The sequence below is a fragment of the Oryza brachyantha genome, chromosome 3, assembly GCF_000231095.2.
Source record: "Oryza brachyantha chromosome 3, ObraRS2, whole genome shotgun sequence".
Lineage (NCBI taxonomy): Eukaryota > Viridiplantae > Streptophyta > Magnoliopsida > Poales > Poaceae > Oryza > Oryza brachyantha.
The window spans coordinates 20,205,541-20,221,485 of NC_023165.2; the positions used below are offsets into that span (position 1 = coordinate 20,205,541).

At 35.8% G+C, this 15,945-nt stretch overlaps 1 protein-coding gene across 1 annotated transcript; it reads right to left on the reverse strand.

Annotated features, from left to right (window-relative positions):
- Window positions 1–4,379: 4,379 nt before the first annotated feature.
- Window positions 4,380–5,555, reverse strand: LOC102721438 (F-box/LRR-repeat protein At3g48880-like). Its single transcript, XM_040522654.1, has one exon. It carries the CDS (start codon window positions 5,530–5,532, stop codon window positions 4,651–4,653), a length of 882 nt encoding a protein of 293 aa, XP_040378588.1. The 5' UTR covers window positions 5,533–5,555; the 3' UTR covers window positions 4,380–4,650.
- Window positions 5,556–15,945: the final 10,390 nt, after the last annotated feature.

Below are 15,945 nucleotides of genomic sequence, written 5' to 3' on the forward strand. Positions count from 1 at the left end.
AGCCTATAGGTTTTCTAGCGGCGAGCGAAATAGGAGCAGCCTAAACCGTGAAAACGGGGTTGTGGGAGAGCAATACAAGTGTTGTGCTGCTAGGCGAAGCGGTTGAGTGCCGCACCCTAGATGGCTAAAGTCCAGTAGCCGAAAGCATCACTAGCTTACGCTCTGACCCGAGTAGCATGGGGCACGTGGAATCCCGTGTGAATCAGCAAGGACCACCTTGCAAGGCTAAATACTCCTGGGTGACCGGATCTTCCACCTATGCTCTGAGTGAATCTTATCATCACTGGTGAGTGGTTTCAGCGGAGTCAGCCCTTAATGGGCAGACCAAAGATTGGACATCTTTGTCTAAGCGTGCTTGCTTTGCGCACCGGCACAGCTGAATGAGAATCCGTTGGCTCAAATTGAGTGGCTCACTTCCTTGAGAAGGGCTTTCATGTTAGGTGTGGCTGGTGTATTCGGCGGTTCCCTATTCAGTGCTATGCATGGTTCTTTGGTAACCTCTAGTCAGGGAAACCACTGAAAATGGGGCGTAGGCCTTCCAAAAGGTAACGGAAGCGTGTAAAGGTTTTCTCGGGCCAGACGGACATTGGTCCTCGAGCGCAAAGGCAGAAGGGAACTTGACTGCAAGACTCACCCGTCGAGCAGAGACGAAAATCGGCCTTATATATATATATATATATATATATATATATATATATATATATATATATATATATATATATATATATATATATATATATATATATATATATATATATATATATATATATATATATATATATATCAGTCTTCTGAATACATGTCTGTGTGTTTGTTTGTTCCGTTGCTTGGAATAGACACCATCGATCTCTTGAGTCTCGATCAATTGGTTGTCGTTTTTGCAACGGTGAAATGTCGTAAAACAATAAGGGCATCCCTCCGTTTCTATTTAATTACTTTGACAGCATTGACCGTATTGTTTCAGCTTCGACCGCTAACGATATTTATTTTGTGTAATACTCTAATAATGTAATTATGTATATTGAATTATTTGTAAATGTATTAATAGAAAGTAAACTATCAAAGTTGAAAAGATGACTGTGGATGTTTTTACCACAAGTCAGGGGTGAAGCCAAGAAAAATTAACTTTTTGCTACTCTTATATGTCAGAGGCAAAATAAATTTATCACTCCTCTCCCACAAGTGTTGTGAGAGGGATTAAACTCTTCCCGTTAGAGTGAAACGCCCTAAATTTCCGAACCCTAGGACCCTGTTGATGACTCATCGGCTAACCATCGTATATTTCTAAAAGTTTATATTATTAAAATAGAATCTAAGCATGATCGTGAAGAAGCCTAACTACAAGACCGGTAAAAAAACAATTCCTAGTCATGAATATAGACGTGTCATATATGCTTATTTTAGGAATTAATTATTTTTAAGATGAAGGGAGCAGGGCTTAAGCCTTAACTCCAACTGGCTTGGTTCCAGGCCTGCACCGAATTTGGGGGCCCAAAGAATTAATGCTCTTCCATTATATATCTTTAAAATTAAATAAAAAACACTGGATTCTTAAGTTAACACACTGGTAAAGAAAATTAATTTGTGAGGAAAAATGAAATCTTTTGACAGAATTAGTAGCAGTTGCAGATGGCCGCGTCATGCTTGCGGGGGTTGGTTTGGCAGCAAAGCATCACCAAAATGTGAAGTGAAGTAAGCGATGTCACAGTTTCACAAACTTCAACTTGTTGCTAAAAAGTCAGAGAAAGAGCTTGATCCATTAGTTTTCTTGTTTGTAACTCCTCACAACTGCTTCTTATCCATCCATCTAGATGCAATCTTTGGTTTCCGTATCTACCGTATACTCGCTCGTTTCAACTTTTCAGTTTTTATACAATATTTGACTCTTCGTCTTATTCAACAAAATTTATGATTAATAATTTTATTTTTATTAAATGATAAAACATAAATAGTACTCTATGTGTGGCTAATTTTTTTAATTTTTTTTAAAAAAATTTAAAATAAGATAGATGGTCAAATGCTCAATACAAAAATCGAAAAGTTAAGTTTTTCGAGAGACGGAGAGAGTATACGTCAGAATCGTTTCGTTTTTGCTTTGATCATACACAGTAGCTAGGGCATAGGAGAGGCTGTTGGCTGAGGGAACGAAACGTCAGGGGAAGCTCAGGAAGAAATTAAAGTCCTGTTATTGTTAGCACACATCACACGTGATTGTGATTTACTCCCTCCTGCTCCATTTAAATTTTACGTTTGACCGATCATTTTATTTAAAAATTTTATGTAAATATATAAAATTATAAGACAGGGTTAAAGAGTCCTTACTAACTAAACAAATTATAATAAAACAATAAATAGTTGTGTAAATATCTCGGTCAAGCGTAGACTCAAAAGTCATTGGTGTTAAATTAAAAAAAAAATAGAGGGGGTACTTTTATATCTACAGTGTGGTGTGAATAGGATGAATCTAGTAATATTTTCCTTAAAGAAAAATTAATTTCTTGCGACATTTTAGTACTCAACAGCTTATGGTTTACACATCTACCTCTCTCGGTACCTCTCGAGACCTAACTTTTGCTCCGCAATGTTTGTCCATTCATTCGAGCTGCGGTCTATTTGTTCATTAAGAAAAAAAATATAATGTATTATTACATTTGTTTATCAATTCGTAGGAAATTTAATGCGGCCAAAGCTATCAACAATTTTTGTTTATATAATAGGGACATACTATATAGTTATTTCCAACTTTTTCTTAGTTTTGTGTCACCGCTTACGGGGGTGGAGACAGACCTACAACAATTAAGGCTTGATCTCTACATTTGTCTCCCTATTCCTTTTAAATCTATTTGAAAACTATGTAAAATCTTAAAAATTAACAAGTTGTATTACTTGAGCCTATGAATTTAATTTCCAGGCTCCGCCACTGATACCTCGTATGTGCCCATAGTGATGAACACTCCTAATTCTTTTAGGAAATTGGGAGTGCATTTATCATGAAGATTCGCTGTTAAAGCTTGTTGATGGAATGTTCAATCGATGATTAATAACAGAAAAATGTTTATCCTGTTCATAATGATTAAAAAAGTGTTCATTACATTTATTATTATCTCAGATCCATTATTTTAAACGATTTTCAAGTATTTCATCTTGTTTCTCACCATCATTGTATAATATCAAGAGCATTTATTTTCTTCTAAACATCTTTAGTTTTTATGTTAATTGTTGTCAGTCTTTTGAACATTTTGAAATATTCAATTGAAATTTCTTCAATTGATTAGTGTTGTATGCCTTCAATTGTTCTCATTCATAAGAAGTTCCCCCGCAATATACTCTTAACTTATCTGCTTCCCATATCAAAAACAGGAATTGTGCAACTGCTATGGCCCTACAACCTATATCTTTTGCTTTTGCTTATGTTTATAAGTCAAAATTTAAATTTTTTAATCTTAAATTTATAGTTAATTTTGAGGATTTTTCATCGTACTTTATTTTTCAGCCTTAGCTTTTAACACTGTATGAACACATATTTTATTTACAAATTATTTTCCATTTAGACATCAAAAAGATGACCCCAACTAAGTAGTCATCAGTGCGTTGGACAGTGTGTAATACACACTTTGAATGCAGTGTTCACAAAGGTGGACCATTTTCAAAAGACTTCTTTCAGTTTGCTGCAAAGAGATGTTTTCGCTGAAAACACATTTTTTTAGGAAGATCAACTTCCCATGGATAATAAAAGACTGGCATGTGGAATGAGATGATAGTACCTACTACTTATAATTAGTTTTTGAATGGGGTGTACTTTTTTTAATTATGATAGCTTTCCTTTTCCTCGAACAAAAGGACAAAATATTAGATATTGAACACATGTATATATACTGGACATGCCATTTGAATAATTTTTTTTTGCAGAGTTTAATTATAGATCGCTAATGCAAACATGAACCATGCACTGCATAAACCAGTGCCCATCACCAACATATCTATTCAACATCGAGATGTAAACACGAAATTTCCAACCAAAGAGAGAAAAAAAACGCTGTCAACAACTTCAACTACTTTGCACACCCATGAAAATAAAAACCAGCACTGGCAGATGAACCAACGAACACGATGCAATCGAGACCAGAAATCTCTAGCTAGAGTTAGTCTTTACTCCAACAACATTTTATACGAAAGTTTTTAGTTACCGATAGTTTACGCAGTTAATATTTTGATTTATGTTTGGCCGTTTGTCTTATTTAATTTTTTATAAATATACATAATTATAAGTTGTCCTTGAAATTTTTTAGCAATTAATAATTATATGGTTAAATGTAGATGTGCAAATCGACGTCAAACCAAAATAAAGTTAAAAGAAGTAATCTCTCTGTCCTATACTATAATGAGTTTATCTATATTTATGTATTTATTACAAGAAAATCTTATAACATGAGCAAATACTTCGTACAGTGACAAGAGGGTCGATGGACGTTTTAAGACCCAGCAAATCAAACACTATATCGTTTATCTGATTGTCTCCACACGAAAAATGAAAGCTCACGAAAATTACACGTCAGCTACGAACTTGCACCTCTAGAAACACAAAAATAGAAAAGAAAAAATAAAAAAAAAGAGAGAGGAAGCAAAGGTAAAAAAGAAAGAAAAAAAAATTCAGATGACGTCGACGTAGGAGTCGTCGGAGTAGCAGTAGAAGTCATCATCGTTGGTGGGCTCGACGTCAGGGTGCTCGTCCAGCAGCCTCGACCCTCCGACGTCGAACCGCTCCATCCCGGCGCCTCGCCGGAGCACCTCCTCGTCCTTCTCGTCGAACCCCACGCAGCCCCTCGCCGTGAACTCGCGCAGCTCCGCGCAGCCGGCGAGGATGGCGAGCAGCTCCTGCCTGGGGAGGTAGCACCGGTCCAGGCAGAGCGACCGGAGCCTCGGCAGCGACGCCGCCATGGCCGCGGCGTCCTCGGGCTTGATGGAGCCCGACGCGATCCTGAGGCCCGCGAGGTCGGGGCAGTGCAGCGCGAGCTGCGCGGCGACGGCCGGGAAGGAGGACGGCTTGGAGTCGAGCTCCAGGTGCCGGAGGCGGCGCCACCGCGGGACGAGCTCCGGGAGGCGCGCCTCGTCGGGGAGCTTGGGGAGCGCGAGGCGGCGCAGGCCCGGGCACGCCGCGGCGACGTGGTCGAGCTCGGAGGGGCAGCCGCCGGAGGAGAGCAGCGGCGGGAGCGCGAGGTCGGCGACGGTCCCGGCCGCCCGCGCGACGCAGAGCCTGAGGAAGCCCGCGAGGCCGAACCGCCGGACGCCGTAGCCCGCCGCGAAGGCCGACGCGAGCGCGCCCCACGGCATGAAGCGCGCGAGGTGGTCGCGGCGCAGGTCGAGCGCCCGCCACAGCGACGGGTCGGAGGCCGCCCGGCGCCACCCGCGGCACACGAGCGGCGCCGCCGACGCCAGGTCGTCCAGGTCCAGGCGCCGGAAGACGTGCACGAGGCAGTCCGTGTCCAGGTCCGCCCACGGCCGCGGCGAGCTCGCCCTCGGCGTCTCCGCCATGATGGATGGCTAATCGGAAGGAAGGTTTGGAAGGTGGGTGTGGTGTCCGAAAGGGAGGGAGGGAGGCGGGTCATTTTTATAGAGGGATTGGAAGCTTCCGTTCGGAGCGCACGTGCCATGTCGCCTGAGGAGTGGGGACACCGTCCTTTTGCCTTTACCGCTGTCTTGGACTGTCTGGGACACTGTCAACCGCCGACTGCTGCCTCTGCGTGTGTGTTCAAAATGGAGATCCAACTTTAAGGCGAGGTGGCATAAATAAATTAACTTATATGGCGTAAAAAATATAGTAATAAATTAGTATATAATTAATTAATTGTAATTATTAAAAATATAAAATATATTAATATAATTTTTTAAAACAATTTTCTATAGAAAAATTTTAAAAAAATACACAGAAAATGAAAGGGATAAATTAATTTATCTAGTGGGCAAACACGGTCTAAGAGCAAGTTCAATAGTATAGTCAACTTCTAACTCTAAATCAGTTATAGCATATCTAATAGTTAATTCATACAATAGTTACCTACAAAGCTTTAATATATATTCTCACACGTCATACCGTGCATCTTGGAGCCCGTGCTGCAACTAGTAGCCCACTATTCTTCTCTCTCCTCTTTTACCTCTTCAAAATATGTTTACAGTTGCATTGCTATTTTACCTGCTCTAAGTCCAAAGCAGATCCTGACATTACTATTGCTTTCCGACATAATTAATTGACGTTTAAAACAAGCAAAGAAAACAAGCTAAAATTCTTTGTCCAAAACGTCAACCTGATCGGAAGGAGTATCAATTTTCGCTCTGCCCAAAAAAAAAAACAAACTTGAGAGTTGGACGAGAAATTTTCTAGCACTACACATCTAGAAAGAATTTTGAATTTATTTATTTTAAAACGGAGCGAGTACATAGGTCCGTGCAACTTGCTTCTGTGCTCTTTGATGGACTAAAGTGCCACGAAACGAAATGATCATCTTTAATCGCTAAACAAACTAAAATTCCCAATATACCGGTGTTTTAGAGCAATACAATAATATACCAGCTGTGCATCCACTATGTAGTGTCCTTGATGTTGCCGTATGAGCTGTTTTATGGCCCTCTCTGTTGCCAAATGATAGCCAGATACTTGCTTTAGTTTTGAGAATTCATGTAGTTTTGATAAGATTGAGACTTAAATATTTAAAACTTGGACTATTCATAACTTATTGTAATATTTAGTTTAAAACACTAGATTATTCATAAAAAAATACTTTAATAAAGTAAATATTTTATTTACTTTTTATATATTCTAAGACAAAAATTATAGTAAAAAAAATTATCAAACGAGAAGGAGTACCACGGAAGCTTAATATTACTGCTTGCATTTTAAACACAAACAACTAATTTGGAGCTGAAACAGTGGTTGTTCACAACAGTCGATATAATTTAATTAATTTAGGATTCTTTTCATACCAAAAGTATAGGAATAAATAATGTCAGTGTCATTGATATAACATACTCCATCATACTCTAATATTAATGTATTCCTCGGAATACCACATAGGCTGCGTTCAGGAGCTAAATTATTAATTATTTAAAAAAATATGAAATAGATTAATACGATTTTCTAAAACAACTTTCCTATAGAAAATTTTTGCAAAGAATACATCGTTTAGCAGTTCGGAAAATGTAAGTGTGAAAAATGAGGAGATAAGTTAACTAAGCAGGTTGAACGCGGCCATACTCTGTTTAGGTATCTTAACACTTTGAAAATGAAACAATCAAGGAAGAAAATCATGCTCGGAAAAGAAAAGACAATTAGTCCGATCCGGGTATGATCTAATCTACCTAAACACACTATATAATGCCTTTTTCAATCGTTACTTAGAGAAAGGGATACCTCTCAGAATAAACAGAAAGGATTTCTAGGAGATAAGGGATCAAATCTCAAGACAAACACAATCCAAGACATATCAGGATCCAAGGAGCAGCTTCGCCAATAGCCAGTTACTTCGATCTAGCAGTAGGGTACTCTATAATAGTAGTTAAATCCAGCCTTTTAATCTTGTGGTGATCAACTGACTATATAAAGATAACATCGGCTTCATCCAATAGGTAAACCTTTATTAAAAATTGTTGTCTTCTTATTGATATAATCTTGTGTATATATTAATATGGGTCGAATCCTATATCGTTAAATACCATAGTCGGATATTTATTTGATGGCAAATATATATATGTCTCACGACATTTTTTATTTTTAATAAATAATTTTATTACTAAGATAAATATCTTCATCATCTGAATCGTCACCCCTCCAAACATGGTAAAATGACTGTCACGCCAAATACTCAACATTGCAACGTTATCTTGTCATGCTAGGTGGCGTGACTAAAAGGTTCGGAAGTTAAAAATATTTATCTAGGAGATTCAGTAATAAAATTATTAATTAATTTTTTTTTAAAAAAATCATCTCACGCCACAAGGTCCGGGACAATATCAACTAGCTAGGGTAAAAGATCCAACGCAACAACCACAAAAAGGTTCAATAATAAGAGGGGCACCTACTAATGATCTTCATCAAGCAAAACCAAAACTTGATGTAGAATGGACCCAGCTAATTCCTGTATCCGTTAACACTTAGGGTTAGATTTTGGACGTCTTGGAGCTTAAACTTGTTTACTAATTAATTCATTCTACAGTGTTTTTTCTCCATCTAAATAACTACTGATAGTACTGTAGCGTTTTGGTTGCATTGTTGAACAAAATTGTTCAGACATGAAACACGTTGCAGAGAATGAAGCACACCATGGTAGGTGAGGCTATATCAGATACAGCGATCTTGTTTCTGAATCCTCCTGCTTAGAACAGAGAAGGTTTGACTTGGTTCTCTGCAAATTGAGAAGGAAAGGAGGAGGTTGCTGGTAAGGTAAGGTCCAAAATTCCCTCCCCCCCCCCCCCCCCCCCCCCCCCCCCTTTTTTTTGGTCTCTCGCCATAAATCTAATCATCAATTGGTAAAGTGAAATTATCCCTTTTTCCGTCTCATTGTATCGTTAATATGCAATATTATCTCTATTCTTTAATATACGGTGACTTAGATATGATGTTTGACCATTTGTATCATTCGAAAATTTATCGGAAGTACGAAATATAAACCATGCTTAAAATATGTTTCATGATAAAACAAGTTATAATAAAATAAATGATATTTACATAATATTTTTATAATATTTACATATTTTTTAATGAGAAGAATAGTAAAAACCTAATATGTTAAAAATTCGGAGGGAGTATGTTTTTGTGATTAGCAGGATACAATCTTGTGGGTAATTTAAAGGAGAAACGTGTCATAATATGTCAATGTAGATGTGATCGATTGAGCAGCTCGTGTTAACACCAACCTTCAATCGTCACTGTGAATAGAGATTTTAGTACACTTTTGTTTAATTTAGTGGGCGTGACTTGAGGTTTTATGGAACCCGTAATTTGATTTGGCATTCGTGGCTCCCACAACTTGTACAATCATCGAGGCAATGGATGGTAAAGTAGGGAAACGCCATCATGAAGAAAGCAACAAATACATTCGTAGTCATGATACTTGCTTTTGGGGTCATTGTTTTGGTTTTTTATGAAAAAAAAACCAAACGATATATTTGTAAATAAAAAATAATTTGTGAACTTCATATTTATTTTTTCTAACGATCTAAAAGCAAAGCCTAAAAAATAAACTACGATGAAAAAAAACCTAAAGTAAATTCTAAATTTAAGATTAAAAATTTAAATTTTGGCTTATAAGCTTATGCACATGTGAAAATATGATGATGTATGTTTATATGATGTATATTTCTAAGTCGAAGAAACGACTTAGAATTAATTTTTTTTTGTAAATTCTATGTGATCCTAAAATTTTGCTTGAGTACATACATGTTACCTAACGTCTGAGGACAGCATGTTAGACCTCCTTTGGAAAAAAAGATTTATGGGGATTTATGAATTCAAATTCTATGAGAATTCTTCTATTTATTATTTACTTTGGAGAGCTATGTTCTTAACCTAAATATGCTGAATACAATGACATGATTTAGACATTGATTTTAGGAAAAAAATTCCCTGAAACTATTAAGTTGTTTTTCGTTAACCAAAGAAATCAAGTTTCATTGAAACATGGCATGTGTCCTATTTGCGAAAAAACCCACACAATAGCATTAATTGTGAGCAAAAAGGGAATTAAGATGAAGAAAATTACTATCAACTGATATATTAATACACCGATGATGAATTATTTCAAACGCAATGCCTTGCTTTAGACATTGATTTCGACAGGGCATGCACATCTCCCTTTATAGCTGAAGCTATATGCTGTTTTTCATAAGCAGGATTTTCACTTGAACATATGGCATGTTAGACTCTTAATTTGGAAAATTGGAGAATAAATCCCTCATGCTCTGTTTAACATTGGAATCGTCTATGCTTCTTTTCTTTATTCAATCGGTGTTATCCTATATACTTACACACGTATAATCTTTTGACAGTGCCATAATTAATTTTGAAGAAAGTACTAAAACAAATCACACATGCTTTTAGATAATACACATACACAACATAAATACATAGTTTTTATTTACTATCTACAAAGGTATTTTTTTTAAAAAAAAAGCTCTTCAAGAATTTATGCGATAAATAACGAGCACGTTTCCCTTTTTATTGACCAAAAAGACATCCCAATTGTTAAGAATAGGCAGTACAGAATTTCACTGTAGTGTTTTTATTCTTCATACGATATATATTGTATAATACTCAAAAGTATAGTAAAATAAAAACAAACTTTAGCTACCGTCCTTGTTGCTTGACCTAATGGGTGACGCAAACATACAAAAAGCCAATGCCTTCTAGAAGATATATTTCGAGCACTTTGTAGCACAAAACAAAATAAATTGCCAAATTGGGACCCTCAGTCCAAAAAATTTCCCAACAAATTAATACTACCTCCATGCCCTATATGTTTGACGCCGTTGATTTTTTTATATACATTTGACTATTCGTCTTATTCAATTTTTTATCAAATATATAAAACTATATATATATGCATAAAAGTATATTTAACAATAAATAAAATGATATGAAAATAACAATAATTATGTAAATTTTTTGAATAAGATAAATAGTCAAACGTGTATAAAAAAGTTAACAACGTCAAATATTTAGACGGAGGGAGTATTTGTGTTCTGGTTGGGGACCCTGCAAAATCGAAGTGATTAACCATCTCTCCCTGCACGTAAACAAATCCTTGTGAACACGTTAACCTGCATTTGGATTCTTCAAATTTGTCCAACGGCCAACGACACAAACGTACGTACGTCGGTTTCATGAGAACATTTGGATAAATAAAATAAAGCTAGATTTCCGAGTATTATATAGTGGTGATGAAAATCATGCAAAGGTGTGTCTTTATCTTGCTAATGCAATCCAAGTACTTCAAGCCAGCAGAAAATAATAATAAAATCGATGCATAACTGTTGTAATATTTGATCACGTTTGACACGTATTCCTGAAGCTAAGCTAAATGTGCTAGCAGTTAATTTCTTCTCTGTCACGAATGCGATATGCATGGCACACGTATAGCCTTCGAAAGGTAGATTTTTGTTGCTGACGGAAGTTTCAGTCACAAGCAACAAACTAATCCTGGACAAAAAGTTGTATCGATAGAAAAAAAGGAATTTTGTTAAATAATTGTAGACCTTTCGTTTGTTGTTTTAGATCCAATGGTTATGATTTTATTATATTACACTAGCAGTAGGTGTAGCAGATTTTTTATAGGAGTAAAATAAGAACTAAAATATATAATATTGGGATAATTTATATGTCATATATCATGTTAAAATAGATGAATCGGAAAATATATGTTATTAAAGTTTCAAATATTTTTTTAATATACTTATTTAAAATACATAGTTATATTTAAATTTACTGCACTATGAGACCGCTAGTACCGTCAGTAGTGTGAGATATCGTAAGATCTTAAAAAAATGAAGTAATATGTAATTAATTAATCTACGGGAAGTTTCCAAACTGCACACGAAAGAACAGGTAGTGGTTAATCTCTACTGATACTTGCCAAGAGGTCGCCTTTGTGTGATCTGGCAGGAACTTGGTTGATCAACTTAATTTTGTGATGCTTTTCAGCTGATGGTACGATGGTTTTCTGACTGTTCTTCTTTATTGATTTTGTTAGAAACCAGGTCGCTGATCGATCGATCACTGTTTGTTTTTTTTTTCCCGTTGTAATTAATTTTTTGGCCGCTTTCTCGATCGACTCTCCCGTTAGTTTCTGACTAATTGGTAATTGAGCAATATTTCACCGAGTTCTGAAGAGCATATACGGAGAATAATCGTAGATGTCCGGTGTAAGTTGGGGGTATTGAAAATTGAAACCCTACTATCTTCTGAAGATTAATTAATTATGCATCTACACGGAGCTACGATTCGCATGCATAATCAACCAGTTGCTTCTTCACCAACTACGATCGAGTACCCGCCCATGCAAATGCTTAATTGGTCTCTCTCTTGACAAAAGATAAGTTATCCAAGAGAAACTGTACCTATCTTGACAGTATTTCTGAAAACAATGTTGTTTTTTTTCCCATACTCTGCCGTACAATACACTTTCACAGTATTTACATCTAGGGCTCCTTTCGGTGCTCTCTACCAGTAGAATTAATATGAATCGTTGATTAAAAGTATATTTTTATAATTTATATTTTTTTGGGCAAAAAAAGTAATACATATGTGAGTGTTGGCAGCCTCGCAGAAGAGAAGATCATTTCGTTCGTGTGTGTATCCTTGAGGCAAAACTGCGATCCATGTTATCCCGACAGAAGAGAAGGATAACATATACACATGTCCTTTAGGTCACAATTTATAAGATAATAATACCCCTTGAAATTTTTACTACTCATAATATTATTGTTGGTAGTATAATTTAATTATAAATATTTAATAAAAATATATTAATAATGTCAATTAAATTCTACTGGTAGTAGAAAGCACCGGAAAAAGACTCTTACATTTAATGCAAGCTTTTTTTTATCATCACCGGTGTCTAGCAAATCACGCCACCAGATCCACTGCAGCCACCCAGCCCTACCTCCTAATTCTGTGAACATCCCTTTCTCCATCGCTGATCCTACCCATTGCCAACCTGAAAATTTAACTTTTTACCAATCATACAAGGGAGTGTCTATAAATTTACCACTCTTCATAGTGCTTCGAGATAGAGGTTAAACTCAGCCAGCAAAAGAGTGACAAAAAAAAAATCATCGCCCTAGAATTGTCGGTTGATGCACCAGTAGTGGAGGTATTTCAACCATCAGATGGCATTTTTCATGGATTGATTTGTTTTGTGCAACAACCAGATTAGCAAAACTGATTGGCTTTCACAATTGCAGGTTTCATGAAACCGGTGTTCACCTTTTTATAAGAAGAGCATTTTTACTGTATTTAAGAAGGTGTCAAGAGGTATTATTTTTCTCCAGGTAAATTTGATACTACCTTTAGGGTAACTGTAAAATTGCTCTTATAAAAACCAAACACTTTTAGCCGGTATTTCTCTATAGTTAACCAAAATCGTTCTTTTACCTACTAAGGAGTAGTTTCTGTTGCTAATAAGGAAGTTTTCGCTTGCAAAACTGTACTCTCTCTGTTCTAAAAAAGTAGATTTTTAGAGATGGATCTGGATACAGTAATTGTCTAATTTTATCTTTAAGAAATTGAATTTTTTTTTTGGACGGAGGGAGCAAGCTATATTCTGAAAACAACAGTCTGAACTCCCTGACCCACTTGATCTTATTGGCGTACGCATATTCAAATATTTGAAAATCAGTATGGCTGTAAGCCTGTAATAATTAGTATTGAGTAGCATTTCATATCTTCATGTGTCCATAATATGTCAGTAATTTGGATGCCAACTACACACATGTCGTCGTCCTAGCTAGGTTGATTTTCTTTTATTCAGCTGATGGTGTGATGCTTCTGACTTCCCTTTTATTTATTAGTTGGAAACTCTCTCACTGATCAATCACGTACTTGTCTTTTTCCAGTGGTAATTAATTAAATTTAGCCGGGTTTTTCGATCGACTCTTATTTAAGTTAGTCCACCAGTCTCATCTTTTTACTTTTACTTAGGATTATCAGAAAATTGTAATTCCAATTTTAAGTTTAGTATATTTTGATATTTTTATTTTATTTTACAGTCTTAACTTTTAAATCACTAATTAAAAACACATATATAAAATTTTTATTTATAAAATCTTCTATATTTATAAATATACCGTTTGATATTTTTTTCTTAAATAAACCAAACGATCGTCCCCTAGGTCTGACCAATTGACGAACAATATTCACCGTGTTCTGAGAAGAGAGATACGAACTACTGAGCTACGAAAGCACTAGCTTTCAGACGTTGTCAGTGATGTTCATCACGTACGATTATCCATCTACGCTAGCTAGCAGAGATACGATTCACACGTACGATTATCCATCCATAATATATAACCACTTGCTAGCTCCTTCACCAACTACGTACGATTATACTATTATCCACCAAGTTTCGAATTAAAAGAAACTATACGAATATGCATGTGTCCATCTATTCTCACCAAATTAAGATAAGTTAAGTTTATCCAAGAAACTGTACCTATCTTGACTTATATCTCTGAAGATATATAATCTTAAGCTTGTTTTCTTTTTTCATGAAATGGTGCTATCTTTTCAACAGTTAGATGTACGTACGTACGTGCGTGCCATGTATTGCTTGGTGCAACACGACTTAAAAGTAAAAATAATAATAAAAAAAACTCATCGACCTCGTTTTGCCTTGTGGCGACTTGTATTCACCATTTTGGAGGTAATTAACTCGTAATTAGTATTACGTACATTACAGTCAGGATAAAATATCATCACGAGATGCATGTACCATGGCATTGATTATTAACAGTAAAATTATCCACCTCGTCATTTGGCTTTCCTGTAGAAAAAGCCAACAACATATTTATATTAAAAACTAATTTATGAATAAAATTTTTGTATATGTGATAAAAATGTTGACTTATAATCATAAGCAGAAAAAAAAGATAATTAACCCCCCTGCCTCTGTCCTCTGGTTAAAGCCAAATGTCATTTTTCACCTTTATTTCTACTATGGCACCTATAAATACTGCGTCCCCTCAGTTCACAAATATAATTGATTGTGTTTTTTAATCATAATTAAGATAAAATATAATACAACAGAGTTAACGTCTGTCGTACTTTTGGCATATCAATAGGAAAAAAAGTATGAAAAGCAACAAAATTATGTTGAATGGACAACCAATATGGTATTTCTTTTACCTTATGGTCTCGGGATCTTAAAATCCCTTATCTTTATAGACAAATGATATGATCAAAATCCATTGTATTCGTGGATAAGGGACTACGAAATTTTTGAAAAACCTTGATGTCATGCATCAATATGTTTTATATGTACCACTCCGTAAATACAAGTTAAAATTCAACCTATATAAATGAGAACAAACGGAATATACACATGATGGCTGTCAATAGTAAATAATAATACACATAATAGCTAGAGGTTATTTTGTTTCAATTATATAGATCAAATTTAAACTGTTGTGGAGATATATTCATTTATGCTACAACTGACATACAAGAAATGATGGACCATTCTTACTTGGGTAAAAAAAAATCTAACTGCTGCTAGTGTGCCTTTTTTTTTTTAAAAAAAATTATTAGAGTGATTCTAGAATAATGGGGGAAAAAGCAGACTAAGTACATAGTACTAATTAAAGCCGATGACAATAACTTTATGGCCGACAAGACATAAAGGTAGACAGATACTCCTCTATCTTACAAATAACCAATTCTCACAAAAAAATTTTATATAAATATAATTATGTTTAAATTATATTTAATAATAAATCAAGTCAAGATGATAAGTATTTTAAATAAGACGAAAGATTAAACATGTCGTTTATTAAAAATCTGATGGCGTACATCATTAAGGAGTCGTAAAATAAAGATATATAGAAACCAGGTTTTTAGTTGAATATTTCTTGATCACACAAGTAGAATATATGTTTCAAAGAAATACAAATATATCATAAGCATAAATTCTATGCCTACATGCCTATATATAAAATCTCTAAACGCCGTGGGATCAGCGAGATTTCAGGGTGTCCACGTCATTGCTTTTTGCAAAAACGCCCCTACGTTTTTTGTTAATTGCGTTCTGATCCCGGCTAACGTCCACCCTTTGATCTCGCACTAGGCGCGGTCTGGCCGTCCACGTGTCCCAGCGTAGCTGCTCTTTCGCACCCATGGGATCATTGGGTCGGGAACGGACGACGTAGATTTCGCTGCCCACACCAAACCCTACCCACCTCGCG